This window comes from Anomaloglossus baeobatrachus, chromosome 7 (assembly GCF_048569485.1).
Source record: "Anomaloglossus baeobatrachus isolate aAnoBae1 chromosome 7, aAnoBae1.hap1, whole genome shotgun sequence".
Lineage (NCBI taxonomy): Eukaryota > Metazoa > Chordata > Amphibia > Anura > Aromobatidae > Anomaloglossus > Anomaloglossus baeobatrachus.
In genome coordinates, this window is record NC_134359.1 from 115,495,795 (window position 1) to 115,514,936 (window position 19,142).

Genomic DNA, 19,142 nt, shown 5'->3' on the forward strand with positions numbered 1-19,142 from the left:
CACTATCAGGTGCATACTTATGCTTCGGCAGATGCCAGCCTAGGTAGGCGAGTCCTTCAGGCGGCGGTTGCCCACCTGTAGGACGGAGCCGTTTACGGCTCTATTATGAGGTATTATTTACCCACCCAGGGACTGCTTTTGGACGTCCCAATTGTCTGGGTCTCCCAATGGAGCGACAAAGAAGAAGGGAATTTTGTTTACTTACCGTAAATTCTTTTTCTTCTAGCTCCAATTGGGAGACCCAGCACCCGCCCCTGTTTTTTGTGTGCACATGTTGTTCATGTTGAGTGGTTTCAGTTCTCCGATATTCCTTCGGATTGAATTTCCTTTAAACCAATTTATAATTTTTTCCTCCTTCTTGCTTTTGCACCAAAACTGAGGAGCCCGTGAGCACGGGGGGTGTATAGGCAGAAGGGGAGGGGCGTTACACTTTTAGTGTAATACTTTGTGTGGCCTCCGGAGGCATAGCTATACACCCCAATTGTCTGGGTCTCCCAATTGGAGCTAGAAGAAAAGGAATTTACGGTAAGTAAACAAAATTCCCTTCTTTGATGTATTGGACATAGTTTTAGCAATCTAATTGCTTATATCTCATTTTCGCTGTGCTCTGATTTTCCCATCATAACCTGCGTGGCTTGTTGTTAGTTTTGCAGTGGATCGTGGGACAAGATGCTGAAGATCTGGTCTGCAGGTGAGTAAGAGTTGCTGGAGATCTGCCTTTTTATTAGGAGAACACATTTATAATACACCCTGCATATAATCAGAGGCGTATGGATTGCCGGTATTAGGAGCGATATTGCACAGTCCTGAAAATCTATATGGTTAAAGTAAAACACTTCTGTCTTCATTTTACTAAAGTGTCCGTTCCACCTTAATACATGTATAGTTTAAAAGGTTAAAAGTATTAAAAAAAAATTTCTTTATCGTTCCTTTGGGAGACCCAGACCATGGGTGTTTAGCTTCTGCCTCCGGAGGACACACAAAGTACTACACTTAAAAGTGTAGCTCCTCCCTCTGAGCCTATACACCCCCTGGTGAGCCAGTCCCAGCCAGTTTATCGCTTTGTGTTCAGGAGGCATACATCCACACATGCATTCTCATATGATTTTTTGTTTTTTGGAAAGAGATTAAAAGAAATGCGGGTCCACGTCTGGACTCCCGGCATGTCTTTTCTCACCCCACTGTGTCGGCGGTGTTGTTAAGGTTGATTTCCAAGGCTGGAGCCTTACATGCCGCGCTCCTTCACCATCCCTCCTGGGCTCTGGCTTGAAGTGGGAGCCAGCACGGTCTCCATGCCTGGCAGGACACCGGTCTCCATCCACAGCCCCTTGAGGATTCTGTTGGACCGGAGCACTCATCCCCAGGGACCTGGCCCTGCGTCTCAGCAGCTAAGTACCTGAGACGTTTATGTGGGGGGTCCCTGTTCTTTATTGTATGGGGAGAGTATGCTGTATGTGTTTATTTTGACATTTCCGGCGGGTTCTCTAGCTTTCGCCCGAGAACCGCGCCGATGGTGCCTGCGCGTCGGCCTCGCCGCTTAAATTTAGGCCCCGGCTTTGCCAGAGGCCTAGTTGCTGTTAACTTCCCTCGCATGTCACTCATGCAAGAGGGACAGGCACGGCTCCTCCCGGCGGCCATTCTGCACAGGGGAGGGACAATCCCCACTGCTGGGGCATGTCTCCTCTCCTGCATGTCTATGGCCCTCCAGTTCCCGCTCCCCTACAGGAACGCCCCCTAGTCCCGCCCACTCTCTTCGCTCCGGCGGCCATTTCTCAGGCAGAGTTCACTCTGCGCTGGGCCTGTCTGCACTCTGCATCCCTGCTGAGGTGCTGTGCATTGGGGGTCCGGGCTTCGGGATCTGGAGGGCACACAACACCGCTTCCAGCGGTCTGGTAAGCCACAGCCGGTCTCCGGTTGTGCACCTCTGTATATTCTCCCTGGGGTTCATTCTCTTGCAAAGCCCCCACTCCAGCAGCATGTCTCACACAAGGAGCAAGGCTCCAAAGCTTTATTCTGTATGCACTGCATGTAAGCTCCTGCTGCCTGAGCCGAGCACCTGTCCACATTGTGATATTTGCTCTAACTTTGCGGTGCCACAGCCTGGAGTCTCACCCCCAGTGGTCTCTCAGGCTGCTTCTACACCTGTGGCTGAACCCCCGGCCTGGGTAGAGTCCTTTTCTAGGTCCATATCCCAGTCATTTGCTGAGCCCATGGGACTTTTGTCCAGGACTTTGATGAATATACATCAGCCCTCCTCACAGGGTGCCTCTAATACTCTTGCCAGAGGATCCCTATCCTCTGACCTCCGTCCAGCAGAGCTCACAGAGGATTCATCAGGTCCCAGACCCCGTCCTTCTAAGAGAAGGCGCAGGGTTTCCTCCCCCTCCTCATCCCGCGGCTCTGACTCAAGAGCTGACTCTCAAGATGAGGAGGATGCCCTCACAGGGGGCTCGGAGGCTATGTACCCCATCGATCTCTCCGAGGGTGACTCAGATTTTAGTGACTTGACTGCTTCTATTAATTCTGTACTGGATCTCAATCCGCCAGTCTCAGAGGAGCAACCCTCTCTGGCAGAAAAGCATCAGTTTACCTCGCCTAAGAGAGTAAAGAGTGTGTTCTTTAACCACTCCAGTTTTCAGACCGTTGTGACCAAACCCAGGGCCTGTCCTGACAAACGCTTTCCAAAGCGTGGTTCTGATGACAGTTTTCCCTTTCCACCTGAGGTGGTCAAGGAGTGGTCGCACTCCCCAAAGGTAGACCCCCCGGTGTCTAGGCTCTCAGCCCGGACCGTTGTGTCGGTGGCTGACGGCACCTCACTTAAGGATTCCACTGACCGTCAGATTGACCTTCTGGCCAAATCTGTGTATGAAGCTGCTGGGGCCGCTTTTTCCCCGACTTTTGCAGCAGTGTGGGCTCTCAAAGCCATCTCTGCTTCCCTAGAGGAGATGCATTCCCTCACCAAGGAATCTATGCCTGAGATGGGTACCTTAACTTCTCAGGCTTCAGCTTTTTCATCTTATGCCATGTCTGCCTTGCTAGAGGCTTCTCACCGCACTGCGGTGGCTTCAGCTAATTCCCTTGTTATCCGCAAGATCTTGTGGCTTCGAGAGTGGAAGGCAGATGCTTCTTCTAAGAAGTACCTTGCTGGGCTCCCTTTTGCTGGTTCCCGGCTGTTCGGTGAACAGCTGGATGAAATTATTAAGGATATTAAGGAAGCTACTGGCGGGAAGAGTACTTCCATGCCAAAAACCAAGACCAGGAAACCCGCCCAGGGTAGGAATCAATCGAGGTTTCGTTCCTTTCGTTCCTCCAACTGGTCGTCCTCTAAGCCCTCCGCCTCGTCCGCTAACTCAGCTAAGGACCAGAAATCCAACTGGCGCCCAAAAGCGCGTCCGCAGAAGACCGCAGGAGGTTCTGCCACTAAGGCAGCCTCCTCATGACTCTCTGCCCGCTCCAGCCACGTCCTTAGTCGGTGGCAGGCTCTCCCACTTTGGCGACACTTGGTTAAAACAAGTCTCCGATCAGTGGGTGAGAGATATCATATCTCACGGCTACAGGATAGAATTCTCTTCCAGCCCGCCAAACAGATTTTTTTTCTCAACTCCCCTCTGCTCCAAGGCCGCCGCCTTTTCACAGGCCGTGGCATCCTTGCAGGCAAACGGAGTGATTGTACCAGTTCCCACTCGGGAACGGTTCAGAGGTTTTTACTCAAACCTCTTCCTAGTTCCCAAAAAGGACGGTACCTTCCGGCCCATCCTGGATCTCAAGCTTCTCAACAAGCATGTTCGGGTGCGGCATTTTCGCATGGAGTCTCTGCGATCAGTCATTGCCTCAATGACCCAAGGGGATTTCCTGGCGTCCATTGACATCAGAGATGCCTATCTACATGTGCCAATCGCAGTTTCACACCAGCGTTGGTTACGTTTTGCCATAGGAGAGGATCATTTCCAATTCGTGGCTCTCCCCTTCGGGTTAGCCACGGCCCCTCAGGTATTCACCAAGGTCATGGTGGCAGTGATTGCGGTCCTGCACCTCCAGGGGTTGGCAGTGCTTCCTTACCTGGACGACCTTCTAGTCAAGGCTCCATCCAGCGCAGACTGTCAGCGGAGTGTTTCGCTCACTCTCGCCACTCTAGCCCAATTCGGGTGGCTTGTCAATCTTCCCAAATCCACTCTGACTCCGACCCAGAGTCTCACGTACCTAGGGATGCAGTTCGAGACTTTGCCGGCACTTGTGAAGTTGCCCTTAATAAAACAGCAGTCTCTCCAGCTAGTGGTGCGCTCTCTGCTGCGGCCCCGCCATTATACCCTCAGGCGCCTGATGCAGGTGCTGGGTCAAATGGTGGCGTCCATGGAGGCTGTTCCCTTTGCCCAGTTCTATCTGCGCCCTCTGCAGCTGGACATTTTCCGCTGTTGGGACAAACGGCCTTCCTCCTTACAGAGGTTAGTGGCTCTGTCGCCACGGACCAGGAGCTCTCTTCAGTGGTGGCTTCGGCCCCTCTCCCTGTCCCAAGGGCGCTCCTTCCTGGCCCCGTCCTGGGTGATTCTCACCACGGATGCCAGTCTATCCGGCTGGGGAGCGGTATATCTCCACCACAGAGCACAGGGCACTTGGACTCCGTCCGAGTCAGCCCTTTCAATCAATGTGCTGGAAACCAGAGCCGTGTTTCTAGCTCTCCTAGCTTTTCACCACCTGTTAGCGGGCAAGCACATTCAAGTCCAGTCAGACAACGCAACAGCGGTTGCCTACATCAGTCACCAAGGCGGGACACACAGCCGCCTGGCAATGATGGAAGTACAACGCATCCTTCAATGGGCGGAGGACTCCAAGTCCACCATATCCGCAGTCCACATCCCAGGCGTGGAAAACTGGGAGGCAGATTATCTCAGCCGTCAATGTGTGGACGGTGGCGAGTGGTCCCTGCACCCGGCAGTGTTTCAGTCAATCTGCCGCAAATGGGGCACTCCGAACGTGGACCTAATGGCATCCCGTCACAACAACAAGGTTCCTGTTTACATGGCTCGCTCCCACGATCCTCAGGCCTTCGCCGCGGACGCTCTGGTTCAAGACTGGTCCCAGTTTCGTCTGTCCTACGTGTTTCCCCCTCTAGCTCTCTTGCCCAGAGTCCTGCGCAAGATCAGAATGGAGGGCCGTCGAGTCATCCTCATTGCACCGGACTGGCCCAGGCGAGCTTGGTATCCGGACCTGCTCCAACTGTCCGTAGAGATGCCGTGCCATCTTCCGGACCGTCCAGACCTACTCTCGCAAGGTCCGTTTTTCCGCCCGAATTCTGCGGCCCTCAAATTGACGGCGTGCCTTTGAGTCCTGGATTTTGACGACTTCTGGTATTCCTCCTGAGGTCATCTCCACTATGACTCGGGCCCGTAAGTCTTCCTCCGCCAAGATCTATCACAAGACTTGGAAAATTTTCCTGTCCTGGTGTCGCTCTTCCGGCCATCCTCCTTGGCCATTCTCTTTGCCGACCCTTCTGTCTTTTCTACAGTCCGGTCTGCAGCTAGGACTGTCCCTCAACTCTCTCAAGGGACAAGTCTCAGCTCTGTCAGTACTGTTCCAGCGGCGTCTCGCCCGGCTGGCTCAGGTCCGCACCTTCATGCAGGGCGCGTCTCACATCATTCCGCCTTATCGGCGGCCCTTGGATCCCTGGGACCTTAACTTGGTTCTCACGGTATTGCAGAAACCCCCTTTTGAGCCTCTTAGGGAGGTTTCTTTGTATCGTCTTTCTCAGAAAGTGGCCTTTCTAGTTGCCATAACTTCTCTCAGGAGAGTCTCTGATTTGGCTGCGCTCTCCTCGGAGTCACCTTTTTTAGTTTTTCACCAGGACAAGGTGGTTCTCCGTCCGACTCCGGACTTTCTTCCTAAGGTGGTCTCTCCCTTCCACCTTAATCAGGACATTTTCTTACCTTCCTTCTGTCTGTCCCCTGTTCATCGCTTTGAAAAAGCGCTGCATACTCTAGATCTGGTGCGTGCTCTCCGGATTTATGTATCTCGCACCGCTGCGCTTAGGCGGTGCACCTCTCTTTTTGTGCTAACCACAGGGCGGCGCAAGGGTCTCCCTGCTTCTAAGCCGACCTTGGCCCGTTGGATTAGATCGACCATTTCGGACGCCTACCAGAGTACTCAGGTGCCTCCCCCGCCGGGGATCAAAGCACACTCGACCAGAGCTGTCGGTGCCTCTTGGGCTTTTAGGCACCAGGCTTCGGCTCAACAAGTCTGTCAGGCTGCCACTTGGACTAGCCTGCATACCTTCTCGAAGCACTACCAAGTGCATGCTCATGCTTCGGCAGATGCGAGCTTGGGCAGACGCATCCTTCAGGCGGCTGTCGCCCACTTGTGAAGTTAGGTTCTGCCTACTTCTTAGTTTTTCTGTTTATTCCCACCCAGGGACTGCTTTGGAACGTCCCATGGTCTGGGTCTCCCATAGGAACGATAAAGGAAAAGAGAATTTTGTTTACTTACCGTAAATTCTTTTTCTTATAGTTCCGTATTGGGAGACCCAGCTCCCTCCCTGTTGCCCGTTGGCAATTTTCTTGTTCCGTGTGTTATCACCGGCTGTTGTCAAGACAGAGTCTCCGGTTGTTCCGGCTCTTGCTCTGTTCTACTTGTGGGTGGCTATTCTCCTTCAGCTTTTGCACTAAACTGGCTGGGACTGGCTCACCAGGGGGTGTATAAGCTCAGAGGGAGGAGCTACACTTTTTAGTGTAGTACTTTGTGTGTCCTCCGGAGGCAGAAGCTAAACACCCATGGTCTGGGTCTCCCAATACGGAACTATAAGAAAAAGAATTTACGGTAAGTAAACAAAATTCTCTTTTTATTACAAAATTTATAAAAAATAATTCCCTATGTGAAAACATTGAAAAGGTATGCCCAACCGAACACAGAGGAGCGCGCATGTTTTCTGGCCAACATCCATAACACCAAATGGTTATAAGCAATAAGGGTACCTGAAATAAAGAGTTATTCCTGCCATTAGAATATATCAGTGTAGATAATAACTTGCTACTCGGGGACGCTCCGACTGCTGTGGCCCCTACTTATCCTGAGATCGGGGCTCTGAAGTCTCCCCTTAGACTGCAGGGCAATTACTCTCTTCATTCTCAGCTAGTGGATAAATAGGAGGAAGAAGTCCGGTTTGAATGCCGCGCTATTCACCACTCCGCAAAAGTATGATTAATGCCTTTTATTTTCATGCACAGGTCTACGTGTTTCAGGAGTACTCAGCTCCCTTCATCAGGACATCAGGCAAAAAGAACATCAAATCTCTCCTGAAACGCGTAGACCTGTGCATGAATATAAAAGGCATTGATCATACTTTTTTGGAGTGGTGAATAGCGCGGCATTGAAACCGGACTTCTTCCTCCTATTTATCCATATACTCTACACAGGGCTGTAGCTTTCCACTAGGAGACTACATGCGATTAAAGGTGTTGTAACTTGTACGTCTCCTATAGGTGAGTGGTTTCACCCTCAATTCACTCACATTATTGTTAAGACCCTATTGTGCTTTATTTTTCACAGTTGATATCATTCTCAGCTAGTGGCACATTTAGCACAGCTAACAGTTTTATCCTGTGGTGGTGGGTTGGCCGGACACTGCTTCATTTCATGAGGTTATTTCAGAAACCCGTTCTCGAGGTCTGTGGGGGGTCCTAGTGTTTCCAACCACTCTTGATCCTATTCTTTGGATGGGTGATCAATTATGAATCAATCAGGAGCTGAGGAGTTAAAAGCGCAGTAGGGTGGATGAATGCAGAATGTCTGCTGACCTTGTGAGATTGTCGCAAACACAACGATGAGATGATTGAAAATGACGACACCTGCTGCAGAATCCACGGACTGTGAAGTCAAATGTAGACTAAGGGGGAAGAAACATGGTTTCTCCGAAAGGACCAGGGCACATGGACCAGGATTTGATGCTCTTTAACCAACGCATTTTAAACTGAGGGAACTCTGTTGTATCCTGATGAATTTGGAATATTTCGAAACGCGTTGATTAAACTTCATCCAATCCTGGCCCATGTGCCCTGGTCCTTTCATATGAATTCTGCAGCAGCGCAGAGAAAACACTGTTCTTTCCCCATTGTCACCAGGATTTTGCAATGTAAGCTGAGGACAGCATGCTGCAAAGTTAAAAAAGAAAAAAACAAACAACTGTGTTACTCTTATCTGTGTCTGTGCTATTGTTTACGCATACTAAAGGGTATATTGCTCTGTGGCTAAGGGGTGCTTCACACACAGCGAGCTCGCTGCCGAGATCGCTGCTGAGTCACGCTTTTTGTGACGCAGCAGTGACCTCATTAGCGATCTCGCTGTGTGTGACACTGAGCAGCGATCTGGCCCCTGCTGCGAGATCGCTGCTCGTTACACACAGCCCTGGTTCGTTTTCTTCAAAGGCGCTCTCCTACTGTGACACACAGATCGCTGTGTGTGACAGCGAGAGAGCGACGAACTGAAGCGAGCAGGGAGCAGGAGCCGGCATCTGGCAGCTGCGGTAAGCTGTAACCAAGATAAACATCGGGTAACCAAGGTGGTTACCCGATATTTACCTTAGTTACCAGCCTCCGCAGCTCTCACGCTGCCTGTGCTGCCGGCTCCGGCTCTCTGCACATGTAGCTGCTGTACACATCGGGTTAATTAACCCGATGTGTACTGTAGCTAGGAGAGCAAGGAGCCAGCGCTAAGCAGTGTGCGCGGCTCCCTGCTCTCTGCACATGTAGCTGCATTACACATCGGGTTAATTAACCCGATGTGTACTGTAGCTAGGAGAGCAAGGAGCCAGCGCTAAGCTAAGCGGTGTGCGCTGGTAACTAATGTAAACATCGGGTAACCATACCCGATGTTTACCTTAGTTACCAGTGTCCGCAGCTTCCAGATGCCGCCTCCGTGCAAGCGCAGCGTCGCTTGCACGTCGCTGCTGGCTGGAGGCTGGTCACTGGTCGCTGGTGAGATCTGCCTGTTTGACAGCTCACCAGCGACCATGTAGCGATGCAGCAGCGATCCTGACCAGGTCAGATCGCTGGTCGGATCGCTGCTGCATCGCTAAAGTGTGAAGGTACCCTAACACCAGTGTGACTCCTCTGCACATGCAGAGCAGACCGGCACGCGCCCTCCTGTGATTGACACCCACAGTCAATCCATAATCTCTACTGAGAGCCTGGTGTGGGTGGGGAGCTAAAGGCAAAACGGCTGCACCCAGTAATCTAAGTTAACCCCTTAACGACCGCGGGCAGTAAAATTACGTCCTAGCGGTCATAACGTTACTGCCCGCGGTCTGCCGGCAGCAGCATGCCGCGATCGGCGCACATCTCAGCTGATTTTCACAGCTGAGATGTGTGCCTGCTAGGCACGAGCAGAATCGTTATCTGCTCGTGCCGTTTAACCCCTGATATGGCGCTGTCAATATGTGACAGCGCCATTATAAACGCGATCGCGGTAAAGTTTTACTTACCGCACGATACCGGAAGTCACGTGACGTGATCACGTGACTTCCGTTGGTTGTCATGGTAGCACTGGGTCATGTGATGACTCCTGTGCTAGACATGAACCACTTTCACTTTCTACGGAGGCCAGGAAAGCAGGAAGTGCACGTATCTGCTGTTTACAGCTGTGTAGCTGTGATCAGTAGATAGTGCAGAGCGATCGGATTGCTGATTGCAATAGCCCCCTAGGGGGACTAGTAAAATAAAAAAAAAAAGTTAAAAAAAGTTGTAAAAAATTAAAAAAAAACCTAAAAGTTAAAATCACCCCACTTTCGCCCCATTGGAAATTAAAGGGTAAAAAAAATATACACACATTTGGTATCGCTGCGTTCAGAAACGCCCGATCTATCAAAATATAAAATCAATTAATCTGATCAGTAAACGGCGTAGCGGCACAAAAATTCCAAACGCCAAAATGACATTTTTGTCGCCACAACTTTTGCGCAAAATGCAATAACAGGCGATCAAAACGTAGCATCTGCGCAAAAATGGTACCGTTAAAAACGTCAGTCGCAAAAAATAAGCCGTCACTGAGCTATAGATCCCGAAATATGAGAACGCTACGGGTCACGGAATATGGTGTAAAACGTGCGCCACGTTTTTCAGACAAACGTCCGAATTTTTTTTAACCCCTTATCAAAAAGTAAACCTATACATGTTTGGTGTCTACGAACTCGCACTGACCTGAGGCATCACACCCACACATCAGTTTTACCATACAGTGAACACAGTGAATAAAATATCTCAAAAACAATAGTGCTATCGCACTTTTTTTGCAATTTTTCTGCATTTGGAATTTCTTTGTCGCTCCATTGGGAGACCCAGACAATTGGGTGTATAGGCTATGCCTCCGGAGGCCACACAAAGTATTACACTAAAAGTGTAAAGCCCCTCCCCTTCTGCCTATACACCCCCCGTGCTCTCACGGGCTCCTCAGTTTTCATGCTTTGTGCGAAGGAGGCAGACATCCACGCATAGCTCCACAGCTTAGTCAGCAGCAGCTGCTGACTATGTCGGATGGAAGAAAAGAGGGCCCATAACAGGGCCCCCAGCATGCTCCCTTCTCGCCCCACTCTTGTCGGCGGTGTTGTTAAGGTTGAGGTATCCATTGCGGGTACGGAGGCTGGAGCCCACATGCTGTTTTCCTTCCCCATCCCCTTTAGGGCTCTGGGTGAAGTGGGATCCTAATCGGTCTCCAGGCACTGAGACCGTGCTCCATCCACAGTTCCTGGGGACTCTGCTGGACAAGGAGCCGAGTATCGTCAGGCACAAGGCCCTGCTACTTTGAGGTACTCTGTGTCCCCGTGGGGACCGCGCACAGAAACACTCCAGCATTGCTGGGTGTGTTAGTGCACCGGGGACCGCAGCGCTGACCGCGCTTGTGCCATCACACACTGCAGCGTGGCTGGGTGTGTTAGTTTATTGGGGACTACCGCGCTGACCGCGCGCTGCCATTTCACATTGCAGCGCGGCTGGGAATGTTAGTACGCCGGGGACTACCGCGCCGACCGCGCTTATACGCCGGCCGCGCTTATAACTTTAGTCCCCGGCTTTTGCGGCCTAGTCTCACTCTTTTCCCGCCCCCAGGCCTGCCAGTCAAGGGAAGGGCGGGACGCTGTACAGGACGTCAGCACTGAGGGCTGGAACATGCTTTGCATACTCCACCCCCCTCACTGTGCACAGTGGGGCACCAGTTTCCCGCACTTTCTAGGGCACGCCCACGGCCCCCTCCTCTCCTCAGGACGCCGGCAGCCATTCCTGTCAGCTCTTCTGACGCTGGAGAGGGGAGACAAGCTCTGGGAGACCCAGGCTGGGATTCTGGTGACCACACAACCGCTTTGAGCGGGCGGTAAGCAGCACCTGAGGTGCTGGCCCCACTAGTGCAGAAGTGTACTTATAGATTATATGATTATAGGCTATACTTTACACTGTATGGTGCACGGTTGATTTTTGGCTATATACCCTCCTGGATTGTTCAGAGGAGACAACAGCATGTCGTCCGCAAAAAGCAAGGGTGCCAAAGCACAGGCTTACTATGCTGCCTGCGCCGCATGTACGGCTATACTACCGGCAGGTTCCACTGACCCTCATTGTGTGCAATGCTGTGGCACTTACTCAGCCGGAGCCTCTGCTAAGGGTGGCCCAGGGGGAACCACCTGCTAACACTGTCCAGGTAACAGGGACGGAGTTTGCAGTTTTTACTGATAGACTTTCTGAGACTATGGCTAAGATAGAAAAAACCATATACAATAGGACCAATTGAGTTCAATATACGAAAAACAAAAAACCTCAATTTCAATTAATATTAAACTTTTATTGATATATTTTAAAATTTAGACACCCATTAATAGTGAACACACAAAGGGCGTAGATGATGAAGGGGAGGAGCTAAATATATGGGGTCCCTATAGCACCCTATGGGACCTTGCTCCTACCTACCAACGGAGGGTATGACGCCGTAACTGTTTTGGGCGCCCCCGTTCCACGTCGGCTCACCCTCTAGTTGCCCTAGATAGTTAGTGAATTAAAATAATAATTACACTACGGATGGCCATACAATAGTACTAGAATGTATTAAGTACAAAGTGCTCATGTAATCACACTGTCTGATAGATAACAGCTTCCTATCAGGAAAACCAGGACAAAAAATCAAAAATTAAGCCCCAATATAGGTAGGCTTCTGCAGAAAAATTAGTCCATAGTACATGATCCAGTACAAATTAGTACATGGTACAACAAAGTGCTCATATAATCACACTGTGATAGATAACAGCTTCCTATCAGGAAAACCAGGACAAAAAAAAAAAAAAAAACACAAATATTAAGCCCCAGTATAGGCAGGCTTCTGCAGAAAAATTAGTCCATAGTACATGATCCAGTACAAATTAGTACATAATACACAATCTACATTAACATAATGGAGGAGCACATTAACATAATGGAAAATTCAGTTCCATCTGTCAGTTTTTCCTCCCATGTCCCAGTGTGATATAGTATGGTATGGCAATCACACATGGATAAACTTTTACACAATCATAATTGCACAGATCTGCACTGCATAAACCGATGCTGATACATGTAATGCAATGCCTGAGGGCAATCATGCAGATGATTCTTATAGAGCAGAAAATAGGGGTATAGATAACCCCACAGGGAAGAAAAAAATGGTTACTTCCCTTTTAGCAGCATGCTCTGTATCGCCTCTACGCGTTTCCCCTTTCCATGATATAAGGATCTTCAGGAGGCTGGAGGATTGCAGTTATCAGATGTGAATGTAGGAGTAATCCATGGCTGTGTGCACAGATCACAGGATGTCAGGGTTTAAATCCAGCGTCAGCCAAGGTCACATGGACCATGCTGCCTGCGCCGCATGTACGGCTATACTACCGGCAGGTTCCACTGACCCTCATTGTGTGCAATGCTGTGGCACTTACTCAGCCGGAGCCTCTGCTAAGGGTGGCCCAGGGGGAACCACCTGCTAACACTGTCCAGGTGACAGGGACGGAGTTTGCAGTTTTTACTGATAGACTTTCTGAGACTATGGCTAAGATACTAGAAGCCTTGCAGTCCAGACCGGTATCTCAGACCATGGGCACTGTGGAATCATTGCTCCCTGGTCCCCCTCAGTTGGAACAACAATGTCCTCCCGGGGTGTCTCATAGATCCCAGGGTGAGGTCTCTGACACGGACCGCAGCCCCAGACCGCTTAAGCGAGCTCGCTGGGAAATTCCCTCGACATCATCACATTGTTCAGGGTCTCAGCGGGAGGACTCTCTGTATGATGAAGCAGAGATAGCTGATCAGGATTCTGATCCTGAGGCCGCTCTCAACCTTGATACTCCTGATGGGGACGCCATAGTGAATGATCTTATCGCGTCCATCAATCAAATGTTGGATATTTCTCCCTCAGCTCCTCCAGTAGAGGAGTCAGCTTCTCAGCAGGAGAAATTCCGTTTCAGGTTTCCCAAGCGTACAACGAGTATGTTTCTGGACCACTCTGACTTCAGAGAGGCAGTCCAGAAACACCGAGCTTGTCCAGATAAGCGTTTTTCCAAGCACCTTAAGGATACACGTTATCCCTTCCCCCCCTGACGTGGTCAAGGGCTGGACTCAGTGTCCCAAGGTGGATCCTCCAATCTCCAGACTGGCGGCTAGATCCATAGTTGCAGTTGAAGATGGGGCTTCACTCAAGGATGCCACTGACAGACAGATGGAGCTGTGGTTGAAATCCATCTATGAAGCTATCGGCGCGTCTTTTGCTCCAGCATTCGCAGCCGTATGGGCACTCCAAGCTATCTCAGCGGGTCAAGCGCAAATTGACGCACTCACACGTACGTCTGCGCCGCAAGTGGCGTCCATAACCTCTCAAACGTCGGCATTTGCGTCCTACGCTATTAATGCTGTCCTGAACTCTGCGAGCCGTACGGCGGTAGCATCCGCCAATTCGGTGGCAATACGCAGGGCCTTGTGGCTACGGGAATGGAAGGCAGATTCGGCTTCCAAAAAGTGCTTAACCAGTTTGCCATTTTCTGGCGACCGTTTGTTTGGTGAGAGATTGGATGAAATCATCAAACAATCCAAGGGAAAGGAAACATCCTTACCCCAGGCCAAACCAAACATACCCCAACAGAGGAGGGGACAGTCGAGGTTTCGGTCCTTTCGGGGTGCGGGCAGGTCCCAATTCTCCTCGTCCAAAAGGCCTCAGAAGGATCAGAGGAACTCCGATTCATGGCGGTCTAAGTCACGCCCTAAAAAGACCGCCGGAGGTGCCGCTACCAAGGCGGCTTCCTCATGACTTACGACCTCCTCACACCGCATCCTCGGTCGGTGGCAGGCTCTCCCGCTTTTGCGACACCTGGCTGCCACAGGTAAAAGACCGTTGGGTGAGAGACATTCTGTCTCACGGTTACAGGATAGAGTTCAGCTCTCGTCCTCCGACTCGATTCTTCAGAACATCTCCGCCTCCCAGCGAGCCGATGCTCTTCTGCAGGAGGTGGGCACTCTGAAGGCAGAAGGAGTGGTGGTCCCGGTTCCTCTTCAGCAACAGGGTCACGGTTTTTACTCCAACCTGTTTGTGGTTCCAAAGAAGGACGGGTCTTTCCGTCCTGTCCTGGACCTAAAACTGCTCAACAAACACGTAAAGACCAGGCGGTTCCGGATGGAATCCCTCCGCTCCGTCATCGCCTCAATGTCCCAAGGAGATTTCCTTGCATCGATCGATATCAAAGATGCTTATCTCCACGTACCGATTGCTCCAGAGCATCAGCGCTTCCTGCGCTTCGCCATAGGAGACGAACACCTTCAGTTCGCGGCACTGCCGTTCGGCCTGGCGACAGCACCACGGGTTTTCACCAAGGTCATGGCTACAGTAGTTGCGGTCCTCCACTCTCAGGGTCACTCGGTGATCCCTTACTTAGACGATCTGCTGGTCAAGGCACCCTCCCAAGAGGCATGCCAACACAGTCTCAACGCTACTCTGGAGACTCTCCAGAGTTTCGGGTGGATCATCGATTTTCCAAAGTCAAATCTGACACCGGCCCAATCGCTGACATATCTTGGCATGGAGTTTCATACCCTCTCAGCGATGGTGATGCTCCCGCTGAACAAACAGCGGTCACTGCAGACAGGGTTGCAATCTCTCCTTCAAGGTCAGTCACACCCCTTGAGGCGCCTCATGCACTTCCTGGGGAAGATGGTGGCAGCAATGGAGGCAGTCCCGTTCGCGCAGTTTCACCTGCGTCCTCTTCAATGGGACATCCTACGCAAATGGGACAGGAAGTCGACGTCCCTCGACAGGAACGTCTCCCTCTCCCAGGCAACCAAAGCTTCCCTTCGGTGGTGGCTTCTTCCCACTTCATTATCGAAGGGGAAATCCTTCCTACCCCCATCCTGGGCGGTGGTCACGACGGACGCGAGTCTGTCAAGGTGGGGAGCAGTCTTTCTCCACCACAGGGCTCAGGGTACGTGGACTCAGCAAGAGTCCTCCCTTCAGATCAATGTTCTGGAGATCAGGGCAGTGTATCTTGCCCTAAAAGCGTTCCAGCAGTGGCTGGAAGGCAAGCAGATCCGAATTCAGTCGGACAACTCCACAGCGGTGGCTTACATCAACCACCAAGGCGGAACACGCAGTCGGCAAGCCTTCCAGGAAGTCCGGCGGATTTTGATGTGGGTGCAAGCCACGGCCTCCACCATCTCCGCAGTTCACATCCCGGGCGTAGAAAACTGGGAAGCAGACTTTCTCAGTCGCCAGGGCATGGACGCAGGGGAATGGTCCCTTCACCCGGACGTGTTTCAGGAGATCTGTTGCCGCTGGGGGATGCCGGACGTCGACCTAATGGCGTCCCGGCACAACAACAAGGTCACGGCATTCATGGCACGATCTCACGATCACAGAGCTCTGGCGGCAGACGCCTTAGTTCAGGATTGGTCGCAGTTTCAACTCCCTTATGTGTTTCCTCCTCTGGCACTGTTGCCCAGAGTGTTACGCAAGATCAGGGCCGACTGCCGCCGCGCCATCCTCGTCGCTCCATTAAGGAATAACGTTTGGAACTCCATTCTATGTCTGAACTGGGTGCAAAAAACCTAAAAAACATCACTATGGGGAGATAAGGTATGCACACCAGTGACTATGGAAGGGGAATACATGGAATAGCAGAAACTGCTGTGTGAATACTGACATGAAAAATTCAATAGCTATTTGTAAGAATGAAATATGAAAAATGGAACCTGCATTACTGCCATGAATATATGAATAAAGAGAAATTTAGCTACTGAATTGATCAATGCAGAAGAGCCCCAACACTACGCCAAAGTATTTCTCTACGTTGGGGTCCCTAGCTTGTGTGTGTCCTCTCATGCAGTTAAACTGTTTAACTGCATGAGAGGACACACACAAGCTAGGGACCCCAACGTAGAGAAATACTTTGGCGTAGTGTTGGGGCTCTTCTGCATTGATCAATTCAGTAGCTAAATTTCTCTTTATTCATATATTCATGGCAGTAATGCAGGTTCCATTTTTCATATTTCATTCTTACAAATAGCTATTGAATTTTTCATGTCAGTATTCACACAGCAGTTTCTGCTATTCCATGTATTCCCCTTCCATAGTCACTGGTGTGCATACCTTATCTCCCCATAATCCTCGTCGCTCCAGACTGGCCGAGGAGGTCGTGGTACCCGGATCTGTGGCATCTCACGGTCGGCCAACCGTGGGCACTACCAGACCGACCAGACTTGCTGTCTCAAGGGCCGTTTTTCCATCTGAATTCTGCGGCTCTCAACCTGACTGTGTGGCCATTGAGTCCTGGGTCTTAGCGTCTTCAGGATTATCTCAAGAGGTCATTGCCACTATGAGACAGGCTAGGAAACAAACGTCCGCCAAGATCTACCACAGGACGTGGAAAATATTCCTGTCGTGGTGCTCTGCTCAGGGTTTTTCCCCCTGGCCATTTGCCTTGCCCACTTTTCTGTCCTTCCTTCAATCCGGATTGGAAAAGGGTTTGTCGCTCGGCTCCCTTAAGGGACAAGTCTCTGCGCTCTCTGTGTTTTTTCAGAAGCGCCTAGCCAGACTTCCACAGGTACGCACGTTCCTGCAGGGGGTTTGTCACATCGTCCCTCCTTACAAGCGTCCGTTAGAACCCTGGGATCTGAACAGGGTGCTGATGGTTCTTCAGAAACCACCGTTCGAGCCAATGAGGGATATCTCTCTCTCACGCCTTTCGCAGAAAGTGGTTTTCCTAGTAGCAGTCACTTCACTACGGAGAGTGACGGAGCTAGCAGCGTTGTCATGCAAAGCCCCTTTCCTGGTGTTTCACCAGGACAAGGTGGTTCTGCGTCCGGTTCCGGAATTTCTCCCTAAGGTGGTATCCCCCTTTCATCTCAATCAGGATATCTCCTTACCCTCTTTTTGTCCTCATCCAGTTCACCAATGTGAAAAGGATTTGCACTTGTTAGATCTGGTGAGAGCACTCGGATTCTACATTTCTCGTACGGCGCCCCTGCGCCGCTCGGATGCACTCTTTGTCCTTGTCGCTGGCCAGCGTAAAGGGACACAAGCTTCCAAATCAACCCTGGCTCGGTGGATCAAGGAACCAATTCTCGAAGCTTATCGTTCCTCGGGGCTTCCGGTTCCCTCAGGGCTGAAGGCCCATTCTACCAGGGCCGTGGGAGCGTCCTGGGCCTTGCGGCACCAGGCTACGGCTCAGCAGGTGTGTCAGGCAGCTACCTGGTCGAGCCTGCACACTTTCACGAAACACTATCAGGTGCATACCTATGCTTCGGCAGATGCCAGCCTAGGTAGGCGAGTCCTTCAGGCGGCGGTTGCCCACCTGTAGGACGGAGCCGTTACGGCTCTATTATGAGGTATTATTTACCCACCCAGGGACTGCTTTTGGACGTCCCAATTGTCTGGGTCTCCCAATGGAGCGACAAAGAAGAAGGGAATTTTGTTTACTTACCGTAAATTCCTTTTCTTCTAGCTCCAATTGGGAGACCCAGCACCCGCCCCTGTTTTTTTGTGTGTACACATGTTGTTCAGGTTGAATGGTTTCAGTTCTCCGATATTCCTTCGGATTGAATTTACTTTAAACCAGTTTATAATTTTTTTCCTCCTTCTTGCTTTTGCACCAAAACTGAGGAGCCCGTGAGAGCACGGGGGGTGTATAGGCAGAAGGGGAGGGGCTTTACACTTTTAGTGTAATACTTTGTGTGGCCTCCGGAGGCATAGCCTATACACCCAATTGTCTGGGTCTCCCAATTGGAGCTAGAAGAAAAGGAATTTACGGTAAGTAAACAAAATTCCCTTCTTTTTTGCCGTTTTTCAGTACACTATATGGTAAAACCTATGGTTTCATTTCAAAGTACAGCTCGTTCCGCAAAACATGAGCCCGCACATGACCATATTGACTGAAAAATAAAAAAGTTACGTCTCTCAGAAAAAGAATGGCAAAAAAAAGAACGGAAAGCGAAAAATCGGCCGGTCGTGAAGGGGTTAAACATGGTTAGTTTCAGAATCTTTGCCTACATTTTACTGCTCTCAGATAAAGTAGCAAAAACCTGGTGACAGATTCCCTTTAAGTAAACTATATTTACTACAGCCTGTAAATTTAATGTCCACAATGACAAAACACACATTCAAGACATTTTACTCACAATTGATGGGGAGCAGGGGAGTTGATTTAGCTTCTGCCATTACATTTTTAATGTTAAGAGATATGTAACGAGCAAAGAAGCTCTGTACTTATCTCCATGGACAGGCGATGACTGAAGCTCCTGTTATATTGCAGTGCCAACAGATGAAGAAGATGAAGCTGAGGAGAAGGCAAACCGTCCAAGGAAGAAGCAGAAAACTGAGCAGCTTGGATTATTAAGAGTAAGTGCATAAGGAGACCAGATCTTGGCTTTGGGAAATCCAAATGCTCTGTGCACAGATTTTTGGGCAATGGTGTCAATGATTAGGCTTATCCAGTGAGTACCTGGGGCAGGTGCACAGAGCTGTAACCTGCGAGGCTGCGCTGTCCTGGGACCAGTACATGGCTCATATATATTAGCTGTATGATCCATAGAAAGCTGGAATCGGAAAACATTGCTCCAGTGTCTGAGTTTCCATGCAGCGCTTGCTAAGAGCGGGTGATGAGCACCATATCA

General features: G+C 50.5%; 1 protein-coding gene across 1 annotated transcript in view; it reads left to right on the forward strand.

Moving 5' to 3' along the window:
* The window catches only part of WDR12 (WD repeat domain 12), a 49,905-nt gene that overhangs the window by 19,030 nt on the left and 11,733 nt on the right, over positions 1 to 19,142 (forward strand). The window contains exons 7-8 of the mRNA XM_075318973.1: positions 646 to 691; positions 18,782 to 18,867. Coding sequence (XP_075175088.1) covers positions 646 to 691; positions 18,782 to 18,867 — 132 coding nt within the window. The remainder of the gene's footprint in view (positions 1 to 645; positions 692 to 18,781; positions 18,868 to 19,142) is intronic.